A 20,359-nucleotide genomic window follows, 5' to 3' on the forward strand; every position below is an offset into this window, starting at 1 on the left:
CAAAGAGGAGAGAGATTCCCATAAACCAATGGTTCTCAATCTTCCTAACGCTTTGGCACTTTAATAGAGTTCCTCGTGTTATGGTAATCCCCAGCCCTAAGATTATTTCACTGCTAATTCATAACTGTAAATTTGCTACTGTTATGAACCATAATGCAAATATCTGATGCTTTCCGATGGTGTTACGTGAGCCCTGTGAAAGGGTGGCTTGTCCTCCGCAAAGAGTTCAAAACCCACAGGTTGATAACCACTGCCACAAGCAGTGGCTATGTTTCAGGAAGGAAGCATTTTGCCTCTTTGTGAATACATGTTCTAATTTGCAGGAAAGCTACATCTACCTGAGAGTGTCAGCAGCAGGAAATAGAACTAGAAAAGTCTCCTAAATTGCACTTCAGTGCTCTAAGCTCCTTGAGCCTTTTTAAATGAGAAGCTCTTTCATGTAAAGTCCCTGATGGACACTCTCATGTCTCATGGTTAGACATAGACAACTGAGCACTCAGTAATGCCTCTGGGCACAACCAATGCACTGACAACCAAAGTAGAAAGACATCAATGGAGGGGCAGGCTCCCTCTGGCTCTTTGCTTTCAGTCTTTCTGTCTGACATGAGATGGTACTTGAAGAACCACACCTACAGATGTTACTGGAACATCTGGAGCTTCACAGGGAGAGCAGAGACAAGCATATTGATCAAGCCTCAATGTAATTGATGTAAACAGCACGTGTCATTTTCAAAATAGAAAATTACAGTTCTAAGCCATTATTATAAAAATGCTACTTAAAAGATACTTTCTTTAGGCTTATAAATATTAATTTTAAAATGCTACAGAAAAAAAGTAAAAGTGGATGAAATGCAGGTTGATGTAATTGAAAATACTATGGCAAATAAATTACAAAATCTTATATCAAGGGCTACTTTATTTTTTAAATACACAAAATCTTTTCTTAACACTCATCTGTCTCTTCCAAGAAAAAGACATATTAAAGGGATATGAAAACTGAATGCTAACTATTTCAACATGTAGGGTGATTACATTAAGAAAAACTGTGTACCTTAGAAATGACAATTAAAAGGGACAGCTATTTAGATAGGTTTGCAAATTTCTTATATAGAATTACATGAAATATTTTTAAAATATACATTATTTTTCTGCTGGAAATCTTGGTAAGTTGATTTGTATTTTTTTTTTTTTTTTTGGTCTACAGGGAGAAGATGTGGTTTCCCATCATCCACCTAAACAATACTGTTATTGACAAAGCTTTGTTCCCATGTATGTCATGGTGAACTCATCTTTTTCTTCTTCAGAGGTGCTGTGGGGAAATCTTCCACCCGGTGCTGTTGATAATCATGTTTCTGTTGGTCTGCAAATGACGGCTAGCAGTTAATTCCATCCCACCACAACGTGAGCAATCAGGAGATAGCACATCCCAATGGTGCAGGACATGAGCATCATGGGGAAGCCCAACCTGAAAAACAGAGAGACAGTTATGGTCTCTGGTATCTGGAGAGAACAAAGAGATACAGACACTTTATATGTTATGTCACTCAAAAGAATGTGGCCCCAGAATCTTTAAGTAAGGAAAACTTGATTTTTCTTTTATTATTGGTTATTTTATTTATTTACATTTCAAATGTTATCCTGCTTCCCAGTTTCCCCTCCACAAGCCCCTACCTCCTTCCGCCTCCCCCTGCCTCTGTAAGGGTGCTCCCCCACCTGCCCACCCACTCCTGCCTCAGTGGCCTAGAATTTCGTTATTCTGAGTCATCTAACCTCTACAGGACCAAGGGGCTCCCCTCCCAGTGATTCCAGATAAGGCCATCCACGGCTACATATATAGCTGAAGCCATGAGTCCTCCATGTAATCTTTAGTTGGTGGTTTAGTCCCTGAGAATATTGGGGGGTGATTGGTTAATATTGTTGTTCTTCCTATGAGGTTGCAAACCCCTTCAGCTCCTACAGTCCTTGCCCTAACTTCTCCATTGTGGGTTCCTGCACTCAGTCCGATGTTTTGACTGTGTATATCCTCATCTGTATTGGTCCAACTCTCCAGAGCCTCTCAGGGAACAGCTGTACTGGACTCCTGTCAGTAAGCACTTCTTGGCATCAGCAATTGTGTCTGGGTTTGGTATCAGCAGAAGGGATGGATCTCTAGGTGAGGCAGTCTCCGGGTGGCCTTTCCTTCATTTTCTGCCTCACTCTTTGTCTCTGCATTTCCTAACATTTGATAACAAGAGGAATTCTGGATTAATATTTTTGAGGTGGGTGGTTGGCCCCATACCTCAACTGAGGACCATGTCTATCCACTGGATATGGTCTCTACAAGTTCTATCTCCCCTTTGTTGGGCATTTTGGCTAATGTCCTCCCTCCTGGGTTCTGGAAACCTCTTGGGTCCCTGGCATCTGGAACTTTCTAGTGTTTTGACTGTGTATATCCTCATCTGTATTGCTCCCTTCCCCACTGCTACATACCTACTTTCAAATTCCTAAACCTCTATACTTCTCCCCCATCTCCTCCAATATCTGAACTAACCCCCCTTTTTCTCTTCTGCTCCTCTCTCCCACCCAGATCCCTCTCTCCCTCTACTTCGCAGAGATTATCATTCAGTTTGTAAATATTTTTGCCATAATTTCTATGGCTAGGTCCTGGCAACCAGACTAGATTGGTGAAGGAATGAAGAAAGGATAGGCATACAGACACACAGATTCTGCTCACCAGCAGTGTATTTATTTTTTGCATCTGTATATAGGAGATAGGTTTATTGTATGCAGCTGAATGTGGATACGGGTTTATTGTATGTGCTTGAACAAGAAGGTTGGTTCAGCTACTCTTAGTAGAAGTCTCCTGAATGTAGTCTAAGAAGTGATGGAGCTGTGATGTTTATACCCTATTTCGGATGTTCCATAAGATCTTCAAAGTTTTAAGGTATGACTGTGTATCTCTAGATTCTATGTGGCCCATGGTTTATACCCAATGCTCAGAATTACATGTGCACCACTCCCTTTGCCTGTTCCCTTATTTGACATGTGAGTTCCCTGCAGTTGGGTGTCCCTGTTTGGGTGCCACTTGTTCTGACCTGCTCAGCTTAGGGACTGGTCCAACTGGGGCCACAGGGAATGAAGAAAGGATAGACACACAGAGACACTTACAGGTCAGGTAGGCTGTATGCTCTGATGGAGACACACCAGCAGTTCTCTGGAAACTCAGTGTGTTTATTTTATACATCTAAATCCATGAGGTAGGTTGCTGTATATAACTAAATGAGGAGGTACTTTTACTGTATACAGCTAAAAAAGGAGGCAGGTGGGTTTAGATCATCTCAGTGGGAGACCTCTATAAGGGAGGAGGAAGCTGGGATCTACATTTTCTGTACACACTGTCAACATCCACACATGTCTAGGGGAAGGTTTTGCCATTCAGGGAAGGCTCTGCCATTTCCACAAGTCTGGGCACTGTGCTGTGTTCATTTTGACAATACATATTTGCTCAAGACTCCATCAACTCCTCACAAATTTTACACAGTGCCACTATTTAAATCTCTGGCACAGCACTTGTCTGGCATGTGTGAAAATCTAGGCTCAATTTCATCATCCTTCTCTCTCAGAAAATAACCTCTGGATGTTTCCATCAGTTGTGTCAAGTTGCAGTTGTCACTCTTAGACTTCCAAAGGAAGTCACATTTCCATCAACTCATAAAGTCTCTTTCACTTAAATCAAGGGAGATTAGAAAGGTAGGATTGAGCAATAAGGCCACCTCTTGCCTGAAGAAGATAACAGACAGCATGGCTTTCTTCAGCATTTGGTGAGGTACAGATGGGATGTTTGGTTAAGTATTCAACTACTTATGAAGGCTAATATGAGGAGTCATGAGTTCTCATCTAGAAATCTTTTAGAACAGGTGGGCCCTCAACTTAACCACTGCTCCTGCTTCTCAATGCAGACATCTGACCAATACCATGTGACAGGGTTCAAGAGTGCATAAAGCAAGAGAAAGCCTCCACGGTGATTTAAGTTCTTTCTGGTTTAACAAACACTATGACTAAAGACAACTTAGTTAGAAAGTGTTTATTTTATCTTGCAGGCTACACTTCATCAGCAAGGGAATCTGAAGCAGGAACTCACGTGAGGAGATTTAAGCTGAAACCTAAATGGAAGAACACTATTTATTTGTTTATTCCCTCTAACTTTCTCAGATACCTTTTTTATATAGCCTAGGCCTGCTTGCCCACCTAGTGATATTGCTCCTACAGAGGTCTAGGTCTCCCTACATCAATTGGGAATCAAGAAAGGGCCCTCACAGACATGTTCACAACAGACTGATAAAGGAAATTCCTCAGTTAAGGCTCCCTTCCTCCAAATGTCTCTAGTCTGTGTCAAATTGAGTAGTAAAATCCACATCTTGTCAACTTGACACACAAACACACACAATTTGCCTCATAGGTTCAGATTGCACTCCACATCAGCCTTGTCCTTGGTAGTTGGTCCATGGTCCTGTCATCTCCAATATCGCAAAGACTCCATTGTAAGTGAGCTATGCATCCACAAATGGCCTCACCTAGGCTAACTTTAGGAACTCAAACCCTGCCATATAGTGGCAAGCCTTAGCTGTTCTCCATGACCCCTTCATGCCTTCTAACTCTTGTTTTCTAATTCTTCTGTTATATATTACATTCTGACTACTGTTTCCCCTTCCTCATCTTCCCCTAGTCTCTCCACCTGCAACTCTTCTCTCCCCAAGCTCCAACACCCACCACCACCCCTCATAAAGGAGTAGACATCCCAGAAACATCAACCAAACCCAAGCTACAATAAGACCAGGCATATACTATCACAAAAAGGCTGGACAAGGCAACCCAGTAGGAGAAAGGGTCCCATGAATAGGAAAAAAAGTCAAGGACAGCCTCTGCTCCCACTGTTAGGATTAGAACAACAAGCTACACTACAACATATATGTAGAGGACCTACGTCAGACCTATACAGACTCCCTAACCTATGAGTCCCCATAAGTCCCAGGTTTTGTGAGCCATGCTCTCAAGGTGTGTTCCTGATCTCTCTGGTTCCTCTAATTCTTCCTTTTTCCTTCTTTGCAGAACACCCCAAACTCCACCTAATGTTTGTCTGTGGTACTCTGCATCTACTCTTGTCACTTGCTGGCCAAAGCCTCTCTGGTATATCTGATGCCCATTATACTAGGCTCCTGTCCCAGCACATCCTGCAGGCATGACAACCAATAGGTTTGAGGTTTTGTGGCTGGGTTGGTGTTCCAATCCCTCCCCTCGAGGCCTTGCCTGGTTACAAAAGATGATCAGTTCGAGCTCCTTGTTCCCTATACTGGGCCTCTTTGCTAGGGTTAGTGTTTTAAATTCCATGAGGTTTCTATAACACTAGATTTCCACTTTGCCCCTGAAATGCCCCCATTTCATTCATTTTTCCCATTATTTTCTGCCTCCATTCCCCCTGACCACCCGATCCCTCCTGCTCCCAGCCCACCGAGCCTCAGTCTTCCAAAGTAACCTATGGTATTTCTCTTTCCGAGGTAGATCCTTCCATCCCTCCAACCCCCATTAAGGCCTCATTTTTGCTTAGCCTGTCTGGGGCTGTGTATTGGAGCATGAATGTCTTTTATTTTCACAGCTAATATTCACTTATAAGTGAGTGCAAGCCATGTTGGTCTTTCTGAGTCTGGGTTACCTCACTCAGGACAATTTTTTTTCTAGTTCCATCCATTCGCCAGCAAATTTCATGATGTCACTGTCTTTAACAGCTGAGTAGTACTCCATTGTGTAAAGGAGATATATTTTCTTTATCCATTCTTCAGTTGAGGGATATCTAGAGTGTTTCCAGTTTCTGGCTATTATAATAAAGCTGCTATGAACATAGTGGAGCAAGTATCATTGTGGTATGGGGGAACATCCTTTGGGTATATGACCAAAAGTGATATATCCAGGTCTTCAGGTAGACCAATGTCCAATTTTCTGAGAAACTGTCATATTGACTTCCAAAGTGGTTGCATTCCCAGCAGCAGCATTGGAGTATTCTCCCTCGTTCCATCCTTCAGCAGGAGCTGTCATTTTTGTTCTTGTCATTATTCTTAGCCATACTGATAGGTATAAGATGAAATCTCAAAATCATTTTGATTTACATTCCCTGATGGCTAAGAATGTTAAACATTTTTTAAACATGTTTCTCAGACATTTGAGATTCCTCTGTTGAGAATTCTGTTTAGGTATGTACCCCATTTTCTTTTTTATTGGATATTTTATTTATTTACATTTCAAATGTTACCTCTTTCCCCTCTCCCATCCTCCCTCCCCCTGCTTCTATGAGGGTGCACCCTCACCCACCAGCCCACTCTTGTCTCCCCACTGTGGCATTCCCGTACAATGGGGCATCGAGCCTTCACAGGACCAAGGGCCTCTCCTCTCACTGATGCCCAACAAGGCCATCCTCTGCTACATATGTGGCTGGAGCCATGGATCCTTCCATGTGTACTCTTTGGTTGGTAGTTTAGTCCCTGGGAGCTCTGGAGGGTCTGGTTGGTTGATATTGTTGTTCTCCCTATGGGGTTGCAAATCCCTTCAGCTCCTTCAGTCCTTCCTCTAACTCCTCCATTGGGGGCCCCATGCTCAGTCCAATGGTTGACTGCAAGCATCTGCTCTGCATTTGTCAAACTCAGCAGAGCATCTCAGGAGACAGCTATATCAGGCTACTGTCAACAAGCACTTCTTGGCATCTGCAATAGTGTCTGGGTTTGGTTCCTGTATATAGGATGGATCCCCAGGTGTGGCAATCTCTGGATGGCTTTTCCTTCAGTCTCTGCTCCACACTTTGTCTCCATATTTCCTCCTGTGTGTATTTTTGTTGCCCGTTCTAAGAAGGACTAAAGCATCCATGCTTTGATCTTTCTTCTTCTTGAGCTTCATGTGGTCTGTAAATTGTATCTTGAGTATTCCAAGCTACCACTTATCAGTGAATGCATACCATGTGTGTCCTTTTGTGACTGGGTTACCTCACTCAGGATGATATTTTCTAGTTCATCCATTTGCCTACAAATTTCATGAAGTCATTGTTTTTGATAACTGAGTAATATTTCATTGTGTAGATGTACCACATTTTCTGTATCCATTCCTCTGTTGAAGGGCATCTGGGTTCTTTCCAACTTCTGACTATTATAAATAAGGCTGCTATGAACATAGTGGAGCATCTGTCTTTGTTATATGTTGAAGCACCTTTTGGGTATATGCCCAGGAGTGGTATAGCTGGGTCCTCAAGTAGTACTATGTCCAACTTTCTGAGAAACCTCCAGACTGGTTTCCAGAGTGGTTGTACCAGCTTGTAATCCCACCAGCAATGGAGGAGTGTTCCTCTTTCTCCACATCCTCGCCAGCATCTGCTGTCACCTGAGTTTTTTATCTTAGCCATTCTGACTGGTGTGAGGTAGAATCTCAGGGTTGTTTTGATTTGCATTTCCCTGATGACTAAGGATGTTGAATATTTCTTTAAGTGTTCCTCAACCATTTGATATTACTCAGTTGAGAATTCTTTGTTTAGTTTTGTATCCCATTTTTAATAGGATTATTTGGTTACCAGGAGTCTAACTTCTTGAGTTCTTTGTACATATTAGATATTAACCCTCTATTCAATATGGGATTGATAAAGATCTTTTCCCAATCTGTTGGTTGCCATTTTGTCCTATTGACAGTGTCAATTTCAATTTTATGAGATCCCATTTGTCAATAGTCGATCTTAGACCCTGAGCCATTGGAGTTCTGTTCAGGAAGTTGTCTCCTGTGCCAATGCATTCAAGACTATTCCCCACTTTCTCCACTATCAGGTTTAGTGTATCCGGTTTTATGTTGAGGTCCTTGAACCACTTGGACTTGAGTTTTGTGCAGGGTGATAGATATGGATTTATTTGCACTCTTCTGTATACCAATGTCCTGTTAAACAACAGCATTTGTTGCAAATGTTGTTTTATTTTTTCTGTTGTATATTTCTGACTTCTTTACCAAAAAAATCAGGTGTTCATAGATGTATTGATGTATGTCTGGTATTTCAATTCAATTCCATTGATAATGTGTCTGTTTTTATGCTGTTTTGGCAATTCTTATACATTATTTAACAAACCCTGCTGCCAGCTTTATCTGCTGCCTTGGTCTTTTCAGACCACAGCTGACATAGAGGCAATGCACTTCCTAGGTTTCATATCAATAATGCTGACCTCTTGTGAAGCACAGCTGATTTCTCACACCAGTAGATGTATCCCTCATCCCAGTAAAGCAAGAGCAATTCTCTTCCAAATTCCACTTATAAATTATTTGATTACTTTTAATTTTTATGTGTGTTTTGCCTGCATGGTTGCCAAGCAGCACATGCATGCAGTGCTCATGGGAGCTAGATGAGAACACAGGAGACCCTGGAATTAGAGGTATAGAGATAGTTGTTAGCTGTCAACCAAAGCCATCTCTTTGGCCCCTTTCGCTGGTTCTTAAAATACATGCCACACAAATAGCCCTGATAGTCTTTGTTTCCCTGTAAAAGTTCAGAAACCAGGTCTTCATTGTTTGCATTGCTCTCAACATTTTTATCTTCTAAGCTCACACTGAGCTCTGAATGCTCTGCTAATTTCCAAACCAATGTTTCAAATGTTTTTACAACCTTCCTCCCAGACAACTGTCTGCTCTGTCAGCACAGTACTACACTCAATTTCTATTCTTGTTTTATTTCTGTTCTTGTTTGCTCTATACAGTGATGAACACCATATCCTAAATAACTTGAAGAAGAAAGGATTCATTTCATCTCACAGGTTATAATCCACCATGAGAGATGCATAAGGAACTCAGGGCAGGCAACTGAAGCAGAAGAGGTGGTGGAACTTTGCTTATTGGTCAATTTGTTTCTGGCTTTCTCAGCTGTCTTTTGAAATACAGTATAGAATCACTGGTGTAGGAAAGGTACCACCCACATTGATCCAGGTCCATTCACATCAATTAGCAATTAAGAAAATGCCCCCCCCCTCCACAGGCATGCCCGCCAGCCAATCCAAAGGAACAATTCTTCAATTAAATTTCTCCTTTCTCAGGTATCTCTAGTTTGTGTCAAGCTGACAATAAAGACTAGACAGTATAGACAGGAACATGAAATGTTTTTGACAAGGAAAAAACCTAACCACACAACACAAAGGGGTCTGTTGGAAAATAGAATTTAATTATGTTATTCTCAAAAACTATTGAACAGACTTTTGGTTCTGAAGCAAGGTAAAGAAGACATTTCTTTCTGTCAACATTCCCATCCCAGCACAGCCAAGAATAAAGGAGAACCCTTGTGGTGAAAAGAACATAAACAGTAAGGCAGCTGAGAACCCTAAAAAAACTGGCATGGCCATGAGTTGCCTTCCCCCACCCTCTATGTATCCTTCAGGGAAGCTGGTTCATGAGAAACTCAGCAGATTCCCAAAAGAAAAGGGTCCCCAGGAAAATCCTGCTATATCCAGAGGAACAGTGAAGAGGAAATATAGGTATGCAGAAATCTTGTAAGTAGTAACTGCTGAGAAATAGGCAAATACTACAGAGAAGTTTTATTAACTAAATCTCCATTTTTCCTCTTTGGCAAAGGCCACAGAGAGAGCCAAGACTTCTACCTCTCAGGGCTGTGCAGAATTATTTTCCTGCGAAGTCAATGGAGAAGCTTGAGGATCCTGGACTTCCATCCCTCCTTGGATGCAAAGAGGTCTGCAGCTTTCCAGCTGCATGGCCAGGAAGGGGAACTGCAAGAGGTAAGCAGTTTCTTGCTCTATAACCTGCCATGTGTGGTAGGCCATGCTCCTACCAGGTCAGCACAACAATAGGGATTGTCTGGAGAGAAAAACAATGCAGCCCTCCACCGGGTAGAAATCCTGGGGGAGAGTAGAATGACTCCATTTAGTAGTAAAGTAAACTTTAGTAGAGGTCTTCAAATGTAGGCTTCAAATGAACCTGCCCCATCCTCACCAGCACTGTTAGGGCCTTATTCGACTGAAGGTTTAAATAAGATACAGACATTTCTCCTCAAATGAGAAAAAAACATTAACAGATGTTAGAATGATGTAGACCCTGAAACCATCCAACAGACATTTTGAAACAGCTATTATAAAAGACTACTTAGGAAGCAATTGCAAATACTTGAAACAATTGGAGAAAAGTAGCTTCAGCAAAGCAGCAGCTCATAAAAAGTTGGGTTTGGTGACTTTGGAGCAAAAATGTAATGACTCCAAGACAAAGCTAACTGATGAGCAAAGTAATGTAAGAGAACATGTACCAAAAGATTCGCAAACTTGATGTCTCAAAAAGAAAACAGAATATCACTGAGAGAAAAGCAAACTGAAAAGATATAAAGTACAAATCCTCAGGGCCCCACATGACAAAGATCTAACATGTGTCACCAGAAGGACAATGAGGGAAGAGGGGGGAAATGGTATTCAAAGAAGTAACAACTGAAATTCACCGCTCCTCAAAAGAATGTCATTCTAAAATTGTAGTTCTCAGCCTATGGGTTGGGCCCTCTTTTGGTGGTTGAACAACTCTTTCATGGGGGTGGGGGATGCATCATTGGAAAACAGAGATATTTACATTACAATTCAAAACAGTAGGAAAATTATACTTATGAAGTAGCAGTGAAAATAAGTTTATGGTTGGGGATCACCATATCATGAAGAACGGAATTAAAGGATCAAAGCATTAGGAAGGATGAGAACCACTTCTCTAAAGACTTAAGTACGGGATCCTTTTCTAGGTGCTAGCTATAGGCAGAGGTGATTTTCTCATCAGAAACCAGCAAGTTAACAGAAAGCAGCATACATTTCTGTATCCGTTACAAATCCCATTCATGAATGAAGAAAAACAGAAAGGGCAATAGATGACAAGAATGTTCCTGAAAGGGTTCTTCAAACATCAGGAGACCATGCAAGAAGAACCCGTGACCAGGAAGAAAAACAAAAGAAATAGTTAAACACAATAGTCCTTCTTTTCTTCAATTTTCAAGTGACATTGAGTTGTTGAAGGAAAAAAGAATGTAAGTAGCCAGAAAGGAGTTTAAGTTTTTAACAACATAGAAACCATGTAGGTTTGATATGGTGGATGTACTAATTAACATGATTTCATCATCATGGGATGCTCATGACTACATAAAGATGCTCAATTTATGTCAATTAAAAATCAAACAAAATTAGTCTCAGGATGCATTTGCCTGGCATACACATGGCCCTGGATTCAATCTTCAGCCATATATATAATATATATAATATATATATCACAGAAATGATATTAAAATATCATTGCTCTGTCTGATGTGATTCTCAAGGGATATATAGGAATATTTAGGACAATTGAGTCATAGATGGGAACACCAAGAGATTTAAGGAAAGTCAGATTTTCACATGCCCCAGGAAAATCAACAGAAGGCAAAAATAAGAGAGCACATATGAACACTACCAATCACTAACTGCGTTAGGGGTGAAAAGCCTAAATGTGTTTATTAAAAACATGCATTATACAGTGGCATTTAAAAGTCCTACATTCTATCCATATGGAATTCACTTCAACTATAATGGTATGAATTGACTGAAAATAAAAGGATATAGAAGAGAAAGCATTAACCAAAAGAAAAAGAGTTCTTAGAGCTATGTTCATATCCCATAAACTGTAATTAGAGCAAGGAAATTTTGTGAGGAAGTCACAGAAATGGTGACTAAAAGGTTGCTACAAGTTAAATTCACTCCGAAGATAACAAAATGTTTCACGTCAGTGCTTACACCTCGGCCCATGGTGCCTGCTTTGGTCATACATTACTAGGTGAAGAGGAATGATGTATATTGCTGGAGCAGCTGATCTACCAAGAACAGTTCTAAATAAGCATTCGACAAACAGAAGACCCAGAAGCACATCAGATAAATACTGACAAGACCAACAGGCAAGAATGGCAAATATGTCCATAGATTACAGGATGCCAACCCTTCATTAAACTTGAACATGTATAGCAGTACAACTTACAAGAAATCAAACAAGACTATGGCACAAAGTATCCTCCAACAGTCAGACATTACTAGTATAGTACTGGTACATTATTGGGCACATTTTACCCAGGAAAAGCAGGCTAGCTATTTTTTTTTTTGAGCATTCACAAAGAATTTATCAAGATAGAGCATATTCTAAGCCATAAAATAAACCTCTCAAGATTTAAAATAATATAGAATTTGGGTCAAATACAATTAATTAGTAGAAATGTAAAAAAAAAAAAACCCATGTCCAAGTAGTCAAGAAACATGCTTTAAAATAGCCCACGTGCATATGATTCTTTACAGAGAAAAAAAATTAAATAAATGAAATAAATGAAAATACTTCATATCACAAGCTGAGAGGGAGTTTATAGAACTGAATGTTCAGGTTTTTTAAATCCCAAATATCATATGTAAGATTCTTATTTAAAGAAATAAAAAGAACTGGAACAGAAACCCAAACCAAGCAAAAGGAAGTAATAAAGATGAGAACATAAAAAGTTAAAAAGAGAAAAATAGTAGAAGAACCTGAGGCAAGCAAGAGTTGACTTTTAAAATACATCTATGAAACCCAATAGCAGCTAAACACCTGCCAAAGCACACAAAGGACAGACATAAGCAGCCATGGTCGGCCGAGCAGGGAAAATCACACACCCTGGACTCTTGGTATGTGCTCGTGCTGCACACTCAAGGAAGGAGGAAGATTAGTTCACTCTCGGCCTTTTTAAAATAAGTTTGATGCTACAGATCTTCAAAACAGCGTGGTGACGCTTCCATAGGCCACAGGGATCGGAGAGTTCCATACAACATGTAAAAATACAAGTTCTGCAAGTATATTTCCAGAAGGCATAGGAGGGAATAGAACTTTTGAACTCACTTGTGAGCAGAAGTGTGTGGAAGAACCTGCCAACACAAAATGGACCCCACACATTTTGTTTTGGTTTTTGTTTCAGTTTTTGTTCAGGTATTTTGTTGTCTTGCTGGTTTTTTAGTTTGAATGTTTTGTTTTTTTTTTTTTTTTTTTTTTTTTTTTTTGGTGTGGGGAATGGAGAGAGAAGAGACAGTCAGGGAGAGAGAAAGCAGAACATGAAGTTGGGTAAGTAGTGAGGTGGGGAGGATCTAGGAGGAACTGAGGATGGGTACAAAAAGTGACCAAAGTACATGGCATGTAAACGTGTAAATAAGGAAACAAGCAAAATATTTTCTAAAAGACATAAAGATGAAAACGGGAGGAATGAGACATGCCTTTTAGCAGATGACATCATAATTTATTCAGGAAATCTATAGAAAACCAAAGAACAAACAAAAATCAACTCATAAAAATAATCAGGAAACAATGAATTCAGAAGAACTACAAATATAATTTTCTCTGTATGACCAACGAATACATGGAAATTGAAATTAAAAGCTCTATATCAATTAACATCACTCCAAAGAGCCTTAAATATGTAGTGCAGTACAGTGTTGTTACAGGTTCTACAGTATAACCTGCAAACACACTGATTCCTTCCACATCATTCTGCTTGCTCAAAATTTCTTTGACTGTCTGGGTTCTTTTATGTATCCATGTGAATTTTATTTTTTTTTTCGATTTCTGTGAAGAATGACAATTGGAATTTTGACAAGGATTGTATGAAATATCTCCTTTTGGTAGAAGAGCCATTTTCAAAATATTAATTTTCTCAGTCCATAAGCAATATCTTAGTGTTACTATTGCTGTGATGAAACACTACCACCAAAGAAATTTGGGAGGAAAGAGTTTATTCAGCTTACACTTCAACAGTATTGTTCATCAATGAAGGAAGTGAGGGCAGAAACTCAAACAAGGCAGCATCCTGGAGGTAGGAGCTGATACAGAAGTCATGGATGATACAGAAGTCAGTGATGCTTACTGGTTTGCTCAGCCTGCTTTCTTATAGAACCCAGCATCACCAGCCCAAGGATGGTACTTCTCACAATAGGCTGGTCCCTCCCCTATTAATTGCCAATTAAGAAACCACCTTATAGCTGGGTCTTATGGAGAAATTTTCTCAAATGAAGTTTTCATCTTTCAGATAACTTTCTCTTGTGTCAAGTTGTCATAAGACTAGCCAGGACAAAACGGCAACCAACAAATTGGGAAAAGATCTTTACCAACCCTACAACTGATAGAGGGCTAATATCCAAAATATACAAAGAACTCAAAAAGTTAGACTGCAGGGAGACAAATAACTCAATTAAAAATGAGGTACAGAGCTAAACAAAACATTCTCAACTGAGGAATTTCAAATGGCCGAAAAGCACCTAAAGAAATGTTCAACATCCTTAGCCATCAGGGAAATCCAAATCAAAACAACCCTGAGATTCCACCTCACACCAGTCAGAATGGCTAAGATCAAAAACTCAGGTGACAGCAGATGCTGGTGAGGATGTGGAGAAAGAGGAACACTCTTCCATTGTTGGTGGGATTGCAAACTGGTATAAGCACTCTGGAAATCAGTCTGGAGGTTTCTCAGAAAATTGGACATTGAACTACCTGAGGACCCAGCTATACCTTTCCCGGGCATATACCCAAAAGGTGCTCCAACATACAACAAAGACACATGCTCCACTATGTTCATAGCAGCATTATTTATAATAGCCAGAAGCTGGAAAGAACCCAGATGCCATTCAACAGAGGAATGGATTAAAAAAATGTGATACATCTACACAATGGAGTACTACTCAGCTATCAAAAACAATGACTTCATGAAATTCATAGGCAAATAGAATGAACTAGAAAATATCATCCTGAGTGAAGTTACTCAATCACCAAAAAACACACTTGGTATGCACTCATTGATAAGTGGATATTAGCCCAAAAGCTCGAATTACCCGAGATACAATCCACAGACCACAGGAAGCTCAAGAAGGATGACCAAAATGCAGATGCTCCCACTCCTTCTTGAAAGGGGAAAAAAATATCCATAGGAGGAGATATGGAAGCAAAGTTTAGAGCAGCGACTCGAGGAATGGCCATTCAGAGCCTGCCCTACATGTGGCCCATATATATACAGCCATCAAAACTAGAGAAGATTGATGAAGCTAAAAAGTGCATGCTGAAAGGGACCGGATATAGATCTCTCCTGAGAGACACATCCAGAGCATGTCCAATACAGAGGTCAATACTAGCAGCAAATCACTGAGCTGAGAACAGGACCCCGTTTAGGGGAATTAGAGGAAGGAGTGAAAGAGCTGAAGGGGCTTGCAACCCCTTAAGAACAATAATGCCAACCAACCAGAGCTTCCAGGGACTAAACCACTACCAAAAGACTATACATGGACTGAACCAGGGCTCCAACTGCATATGTAGCAGAGAATAGCCTTGTTGGGGCACCAGTGGAAGGGGAAGCCCTTGGTCCTGCCAAGGTTGGACCCTCAGTGCAGGGGATTGTGGGGAGGGGGGTAAGGGATGTGGATGGGGGAGGGGGTGGGGATGGGGGCTTATGGACAGGAAACCAGGAAAGGGTATACCATTTGAAATGTAAGTAAAGAAATATATCTAGTTAAAAATCTAAATATATGTATATATTTACACACACAAAAAAAGACTAGCTAGCACAGCAAATGAAATCTTTCCACCTTCCCTGTCCTCTTTGGTGTTTTAAAACTTACATTGTAGCTCTCCTCCACCTCTTTGTTTCAATTTATAGCACGGTAATTTTTTCCTAGACAATCATAAAACAGTCATGCTTTTGGTTTGTCAATACATTTGTTATTAGCAGATAGGAAGGCTGTGGGGTTTTATATGTTAATTTTACATACTGTCACTTTGCTAAAACTGATGTTAAGATCTAAGTTTTCTCACAGAGTCTTTTTCTTTAGGGTTTCTCATGCATATAATTACATTGTCTGCAATCAGAGACTGCAGACGTCTTTCTTTCTTATTTGTATACCTTTTATATGGTTTTGCTTGCTTAGTTAAGACATCAAATACTGTATTGAATAAGAGTGGAGAGAGTGGGGCTGGAGAGATGAGTTGGCTGTTAGGAGCACTGGCTGCTCTTCCAGAGGACCCAGGGGCAATTTTCAGCATTCACGTGGTAGCTCACAGCTGTCCATAACTCCTGTTCCAAGGGAACTGACACCCTCACACAGACATGCATGTCAAAAGCAAAAGTCAAGAAAAATAAATAAATTAATTCATTCATAAAAGACTCTAATCTGTCCACTTTTACCACACTAAATTCTATTCATTTTAAATCAATAAATATTTAAATGAACCTCTAAAAAAAAAAAAAAAAAGAAAGTGGATCCAATGACTCTCTGCCTGATCTTTGGGACAGTGCTTGTGGTTATTCTCCAGTTACTACAGGTTGGTCATCCATGGCCTTTATTATGATGAGGTCTGCTCTCTTCATCCCTAACCCTTCCATTATTTTGATCATGAAGTGATGTTGTCAAAGGCTATTCTGCCTCTGTTGAGATGCCCCTGTGATTTCTACACAAAGCAATGAATTACACTTATTGATTTATGTATAAGCCATTCTATGCACCTGTGTAATGAATACAATTTGATCATGGTAAGTGATTTTTTTTTTGATGTATGTTTGAAGTTGCAACAGAACGGTTGACTCAAATAAAAACCTCTCACAGGTCCAGTTACCTAATTTTTGACCACAATGTCAAAAATGTACATTGTAGAAAGTCAGTATCCTGGAGAAACTGAATATTGAAATACAGAAGAATAAAATCAGACCCCCCCCCACTTTTATTTACTCTGTACTAATTCAACTCCAATTCCATCGAAGAACTCAGTATATGACCTAAAACATTGAAACTGTTAGAGGAAAACAATCCAAGATTAAGCATCGGCAAGGACAGACTAAGCTGGAGTCAAGTCCTCATTTGATTTGCTTCTTGTCAAGTATATGGTCACACCAACCAGAAGAGTGACTAGCAATGACGCCTGTTGAAATAAAAAAGCTTCTGCGCAGTAAATTAAACAGCTAATTAAACGAAGAGACAGCCTACGTAATGTGAGAAAAGTCTTTGCCAGCTATAAGTCTAAAAAAGTACTGACATCTATAGTATATGAAGAACTTTTAAAAATTAAACTAAAAGAAATTAAACAACCCAGTCAATAAATGGGCTAATCAAATGGAAGTTTCCAGAAAGGTGAAATATAAATGGCCAATAAACCTACAGATAATGTTTAACATCACTAGCCATAGGAGAATTGCACATCAAAACCACATTGAAATTTGATCTCTCCAGGTCAGAATGCCAGTCATTAAGAAAACAGCAAATGCGGGTGAGAATGTGAACAAAAGGGAGACCTGTTAAGCATTGCTTGTGGGGATGTAAACTAGTCCCGCTGCTATGGAAATCAGTGTGAAGATCTCACAAAACACTAGGTTAAATCTATCAGAATAGCTAGCCATGCCCTGCTCCTCAGTATTTAAGCAAGGGAGTCTAAATAAAAACACTGCTAAGATACTTGCACATCAACAATGAGACACTGTTCAAAGTGCTATGCCGTGTACAATACAGGTATCTAACATCAGAGCAATGGATAAGGAAAATGTTGTTTATTTACAGAGTGGAATTTTCTCAGCCATAAAAGGAACCAAATGTTTCTAAGTGGAGGTAATCATATTGAGCAAACTGTCAGTCTCAGAAAGACAAATCACCTTTTTCTCTCATGTCTGGATTATAGATTTTATAAAAGCATAAAATGCTTCCTCATTTGAAACTGAAAATAGAAAAGAAATTGCCCACAGAAACAACAGGATCAACACGAGTGGTGGGAGAAAGAAAGAGGAAGGACATAGCGGGGTCTGCTCAGTACACAGTGTATACTCATTGATGACAGTCTTCTGTCTCAGCACTGTGTAAAATAAATACAGATAATGAAAATTTAAACCATGATGAGAGGATGAGGATGGCAAAGTAACAACTTCAGTCTGACTGTAAAACCTTGACAACATATAGATGCAGGAAATACAAGATGGCAAGAACAAAACCATAGAAAATAAATGGGACATTTAGAATATTCAAAAAGGGAACACCCAACATAATCACAATGCTAAGTCCCAAATTAATCATAAGCTTAAAACAATTCTCATCAATTTCAGAATAAGATTTTTTCCCTCGATACAGACAAGATCATCTTAAAATTTACATTTCTTTATTGAATTCCATTTTCAAATCCTTTCTAATTGCTTTTGCCACTGACTCAGCCTTACGTTTATATTTCTCTCAGCATCATTAAAGCTTTTGTCTGTTTCCTTTAAGTTCACCGAGTTATTTGCTTGTCCGGCAAACTCCTTGCATTATTTGATGGAGTGTACCACTCTTCCTTTATGATTTCTGTCCTGGGGTTTACGTAGGTAATTCTCATTGGAGATCTGTAGGATTGCTGGACTTGGGGAGGAGGGTCATATTGTTTTGATTTTTCATATCACTGTGTTTTTGCAATGACCGCTGAGCACATGGGCATTTGTTTCTTGGTTGTATGTCTGATGTGAACACAGTAGACTAGGTAGATGCATGGGATGTACTGCCTGACCCAAATCTGGAGTTTGTAGAAGGACTGAAGGCCCCTCAAAGTGGGCCAGAGCAGAGGATTTGAGACCTGGTCTCAGGGTTGGTGTGAATGAAGGAGGATTAGGGTTAAAAGGACTGACTCATCAGGCTGGGCCAAAGCCTGATACTTTTATATGGTAAATTTATATGGTAAGGCACAGGTTATAAAATAGAAAAAATAAAAACATTTATCAACATGAAGGTCTGCTACATAGAGCCAGTCATCTTGGCCACATGGTGCAACTGAAGCATGCACATGGGTCAAGGGCTGGCACATGCCCAGTTAAATTCTGACAAAGGTGCAGTTGGAGGGAGGATAGTATTTAGACAGATGCTTCTGGAACAGCCAACTATTGAAAGATCAGAAGGTGACTTTCAAGCTCAACTTCGCGCTTGACATAAATTTGATAGATCATGGGTATAAGTGTAAAAGAAAACTACAAAACACTTAAATGAAAACTAGGGTCATATCTTGGGGGTCTATACCCTGGTGAAGAGTTCATATTGGCAACACTAAAGTTTCTATATAAAGTGGAAACTAAAATAAGAGCATCTTTTAGACTTTTGCTCAATGAATTGCCCAAGGATGACAATGTTTACCGACCACGACAAAGAGTTGACAACTGAGACCTGTCTAAAACATACAAGATCGCTCAGAACTCAACAGCATAAAACTGAAACAGTGCAACTAAAAGCAGAAACAGGTCACTGAGAATGAGTGACGAGTTGCCAGTGTTTTGGTACATGGCTGTTGTGGACACAGCTGGCATGCCGGTGGAACCATTGTCCGCTAAGCTGTGGGGAGACCTTGAGTGGACAAAGGAGACAGCAGAATGCTGTACAGCAGCCTGGAAGGAAGAGGTCTCTGGGGAAGCTATGCTGCTTGGCTGAGTGACTGTCTCTAGGAGCAGAAGGGAACTCGCCTTTAGCTTCAGCGAAGTTAAATGACCTGACTGAAAAGAGGCTTGCTGAATTGGAGGCTGACAAGACGTCCGTGTCTATTTAACAAGACAGAGAACCTGGGACAGGGTATCCAAGGAGACATTTAATATTCTGGGCTTCAGGATAACCAATCAATCCAGGACAGTGACAGTATTTTCTAAAAGTCCCAAGTAAGGAACCCAGGTAGTAGGAAGAGAGGGGTGGAGAGAGGTGCAGAGGGGAAGAAGGTGTAGCAGGGAGAGAAGGCCAAATATCTATTAGTGGTTTAGGTTAGCACAGAAAGCAATGGGTTCTGACGTGTCACTTGACACAGGTGTGTCATTCATTGTTCTTTGCTCCTATTTGGCTCTGGTCTCAGATCCTAGCTTCACCAGCTGCTAACTGGGTATGATATGACAACAAATAGTGAATGCGAACATAATTACACACAAAGTGAGATCCTAGACGCCCTTAACCCACAGAGTTGCACAGTAGTACGTTGGTATGACTGTAGTACATGCCTTCCAGAACAGTGGCCAAACTACTCCACACCTAAAGCCAAATGTGGCTCGACACTTGTTTCATGGGAAATTTTGCCATATACTCAATTTCAGCGAAATGGCTTACGTCATTTTTCTTCTAAATATTTGGAATCTGCGTGGAGTCCTTCATCCCACACATCTGTCTGGACTTGCTGCATGTCAGGACACCAGCAGGGACCCTCTCCAACAGAGGCCTTTGCTCAGGCTGGCCAGCAGTTATAGGTGGTCTCAGGAAGTGCTGGGCCAGATGCAACGTTCAGACTCTGAAGAGTAACAGTTTCGCGGGGGTGGCTCTGAATCAGGGGTGAGGCGTAGTTGCCA

General features: G+C 40.3%; 1 protein-coding gene across 2 annotated transcripts in view; it reads right to left on the minus strand.

The window, feature by feature from the left end:
- Window positions 1–1,281: 1,281 nt before the first annotated feature.
- The window catches only part of Oca2 (OCA2 melanosomal transmembrane protein), a 292,950-nt gene continuing 273,872 nt past the window's right edge, over window positions 1,282–20,359 (minus strand). For both annotated transcript variants that reach the window (XM_032896002.1, XM_032896003.1), the window contains one exon: window positions 1,282–1,465. In XM_032896002.1, coding sequence (XP_032751893.1) covers window positions 1,381–1,465 — 85 coding nt within the window. In that variant the 3' untranslated portion in view covers window positions 1,282–1,380. The remainder of the gene's footprint in view (window positions 1,466–20,359) is intronic.

This window comes from Rattus rattus, chromosome 2, assembly GCF_011064425.1.
Source record: "Rattus rattus isolate New Zealand chromosome 2, Rrattus_CSIRO_v1, whole genome shotgun sequence".
In the NCBI taxonomy this organism is placed as follows: Eukaryota; Metazoa; Chordata; class Mammalia; order Rodentia; family Muridae; genus Rattus; species Rattus rattus.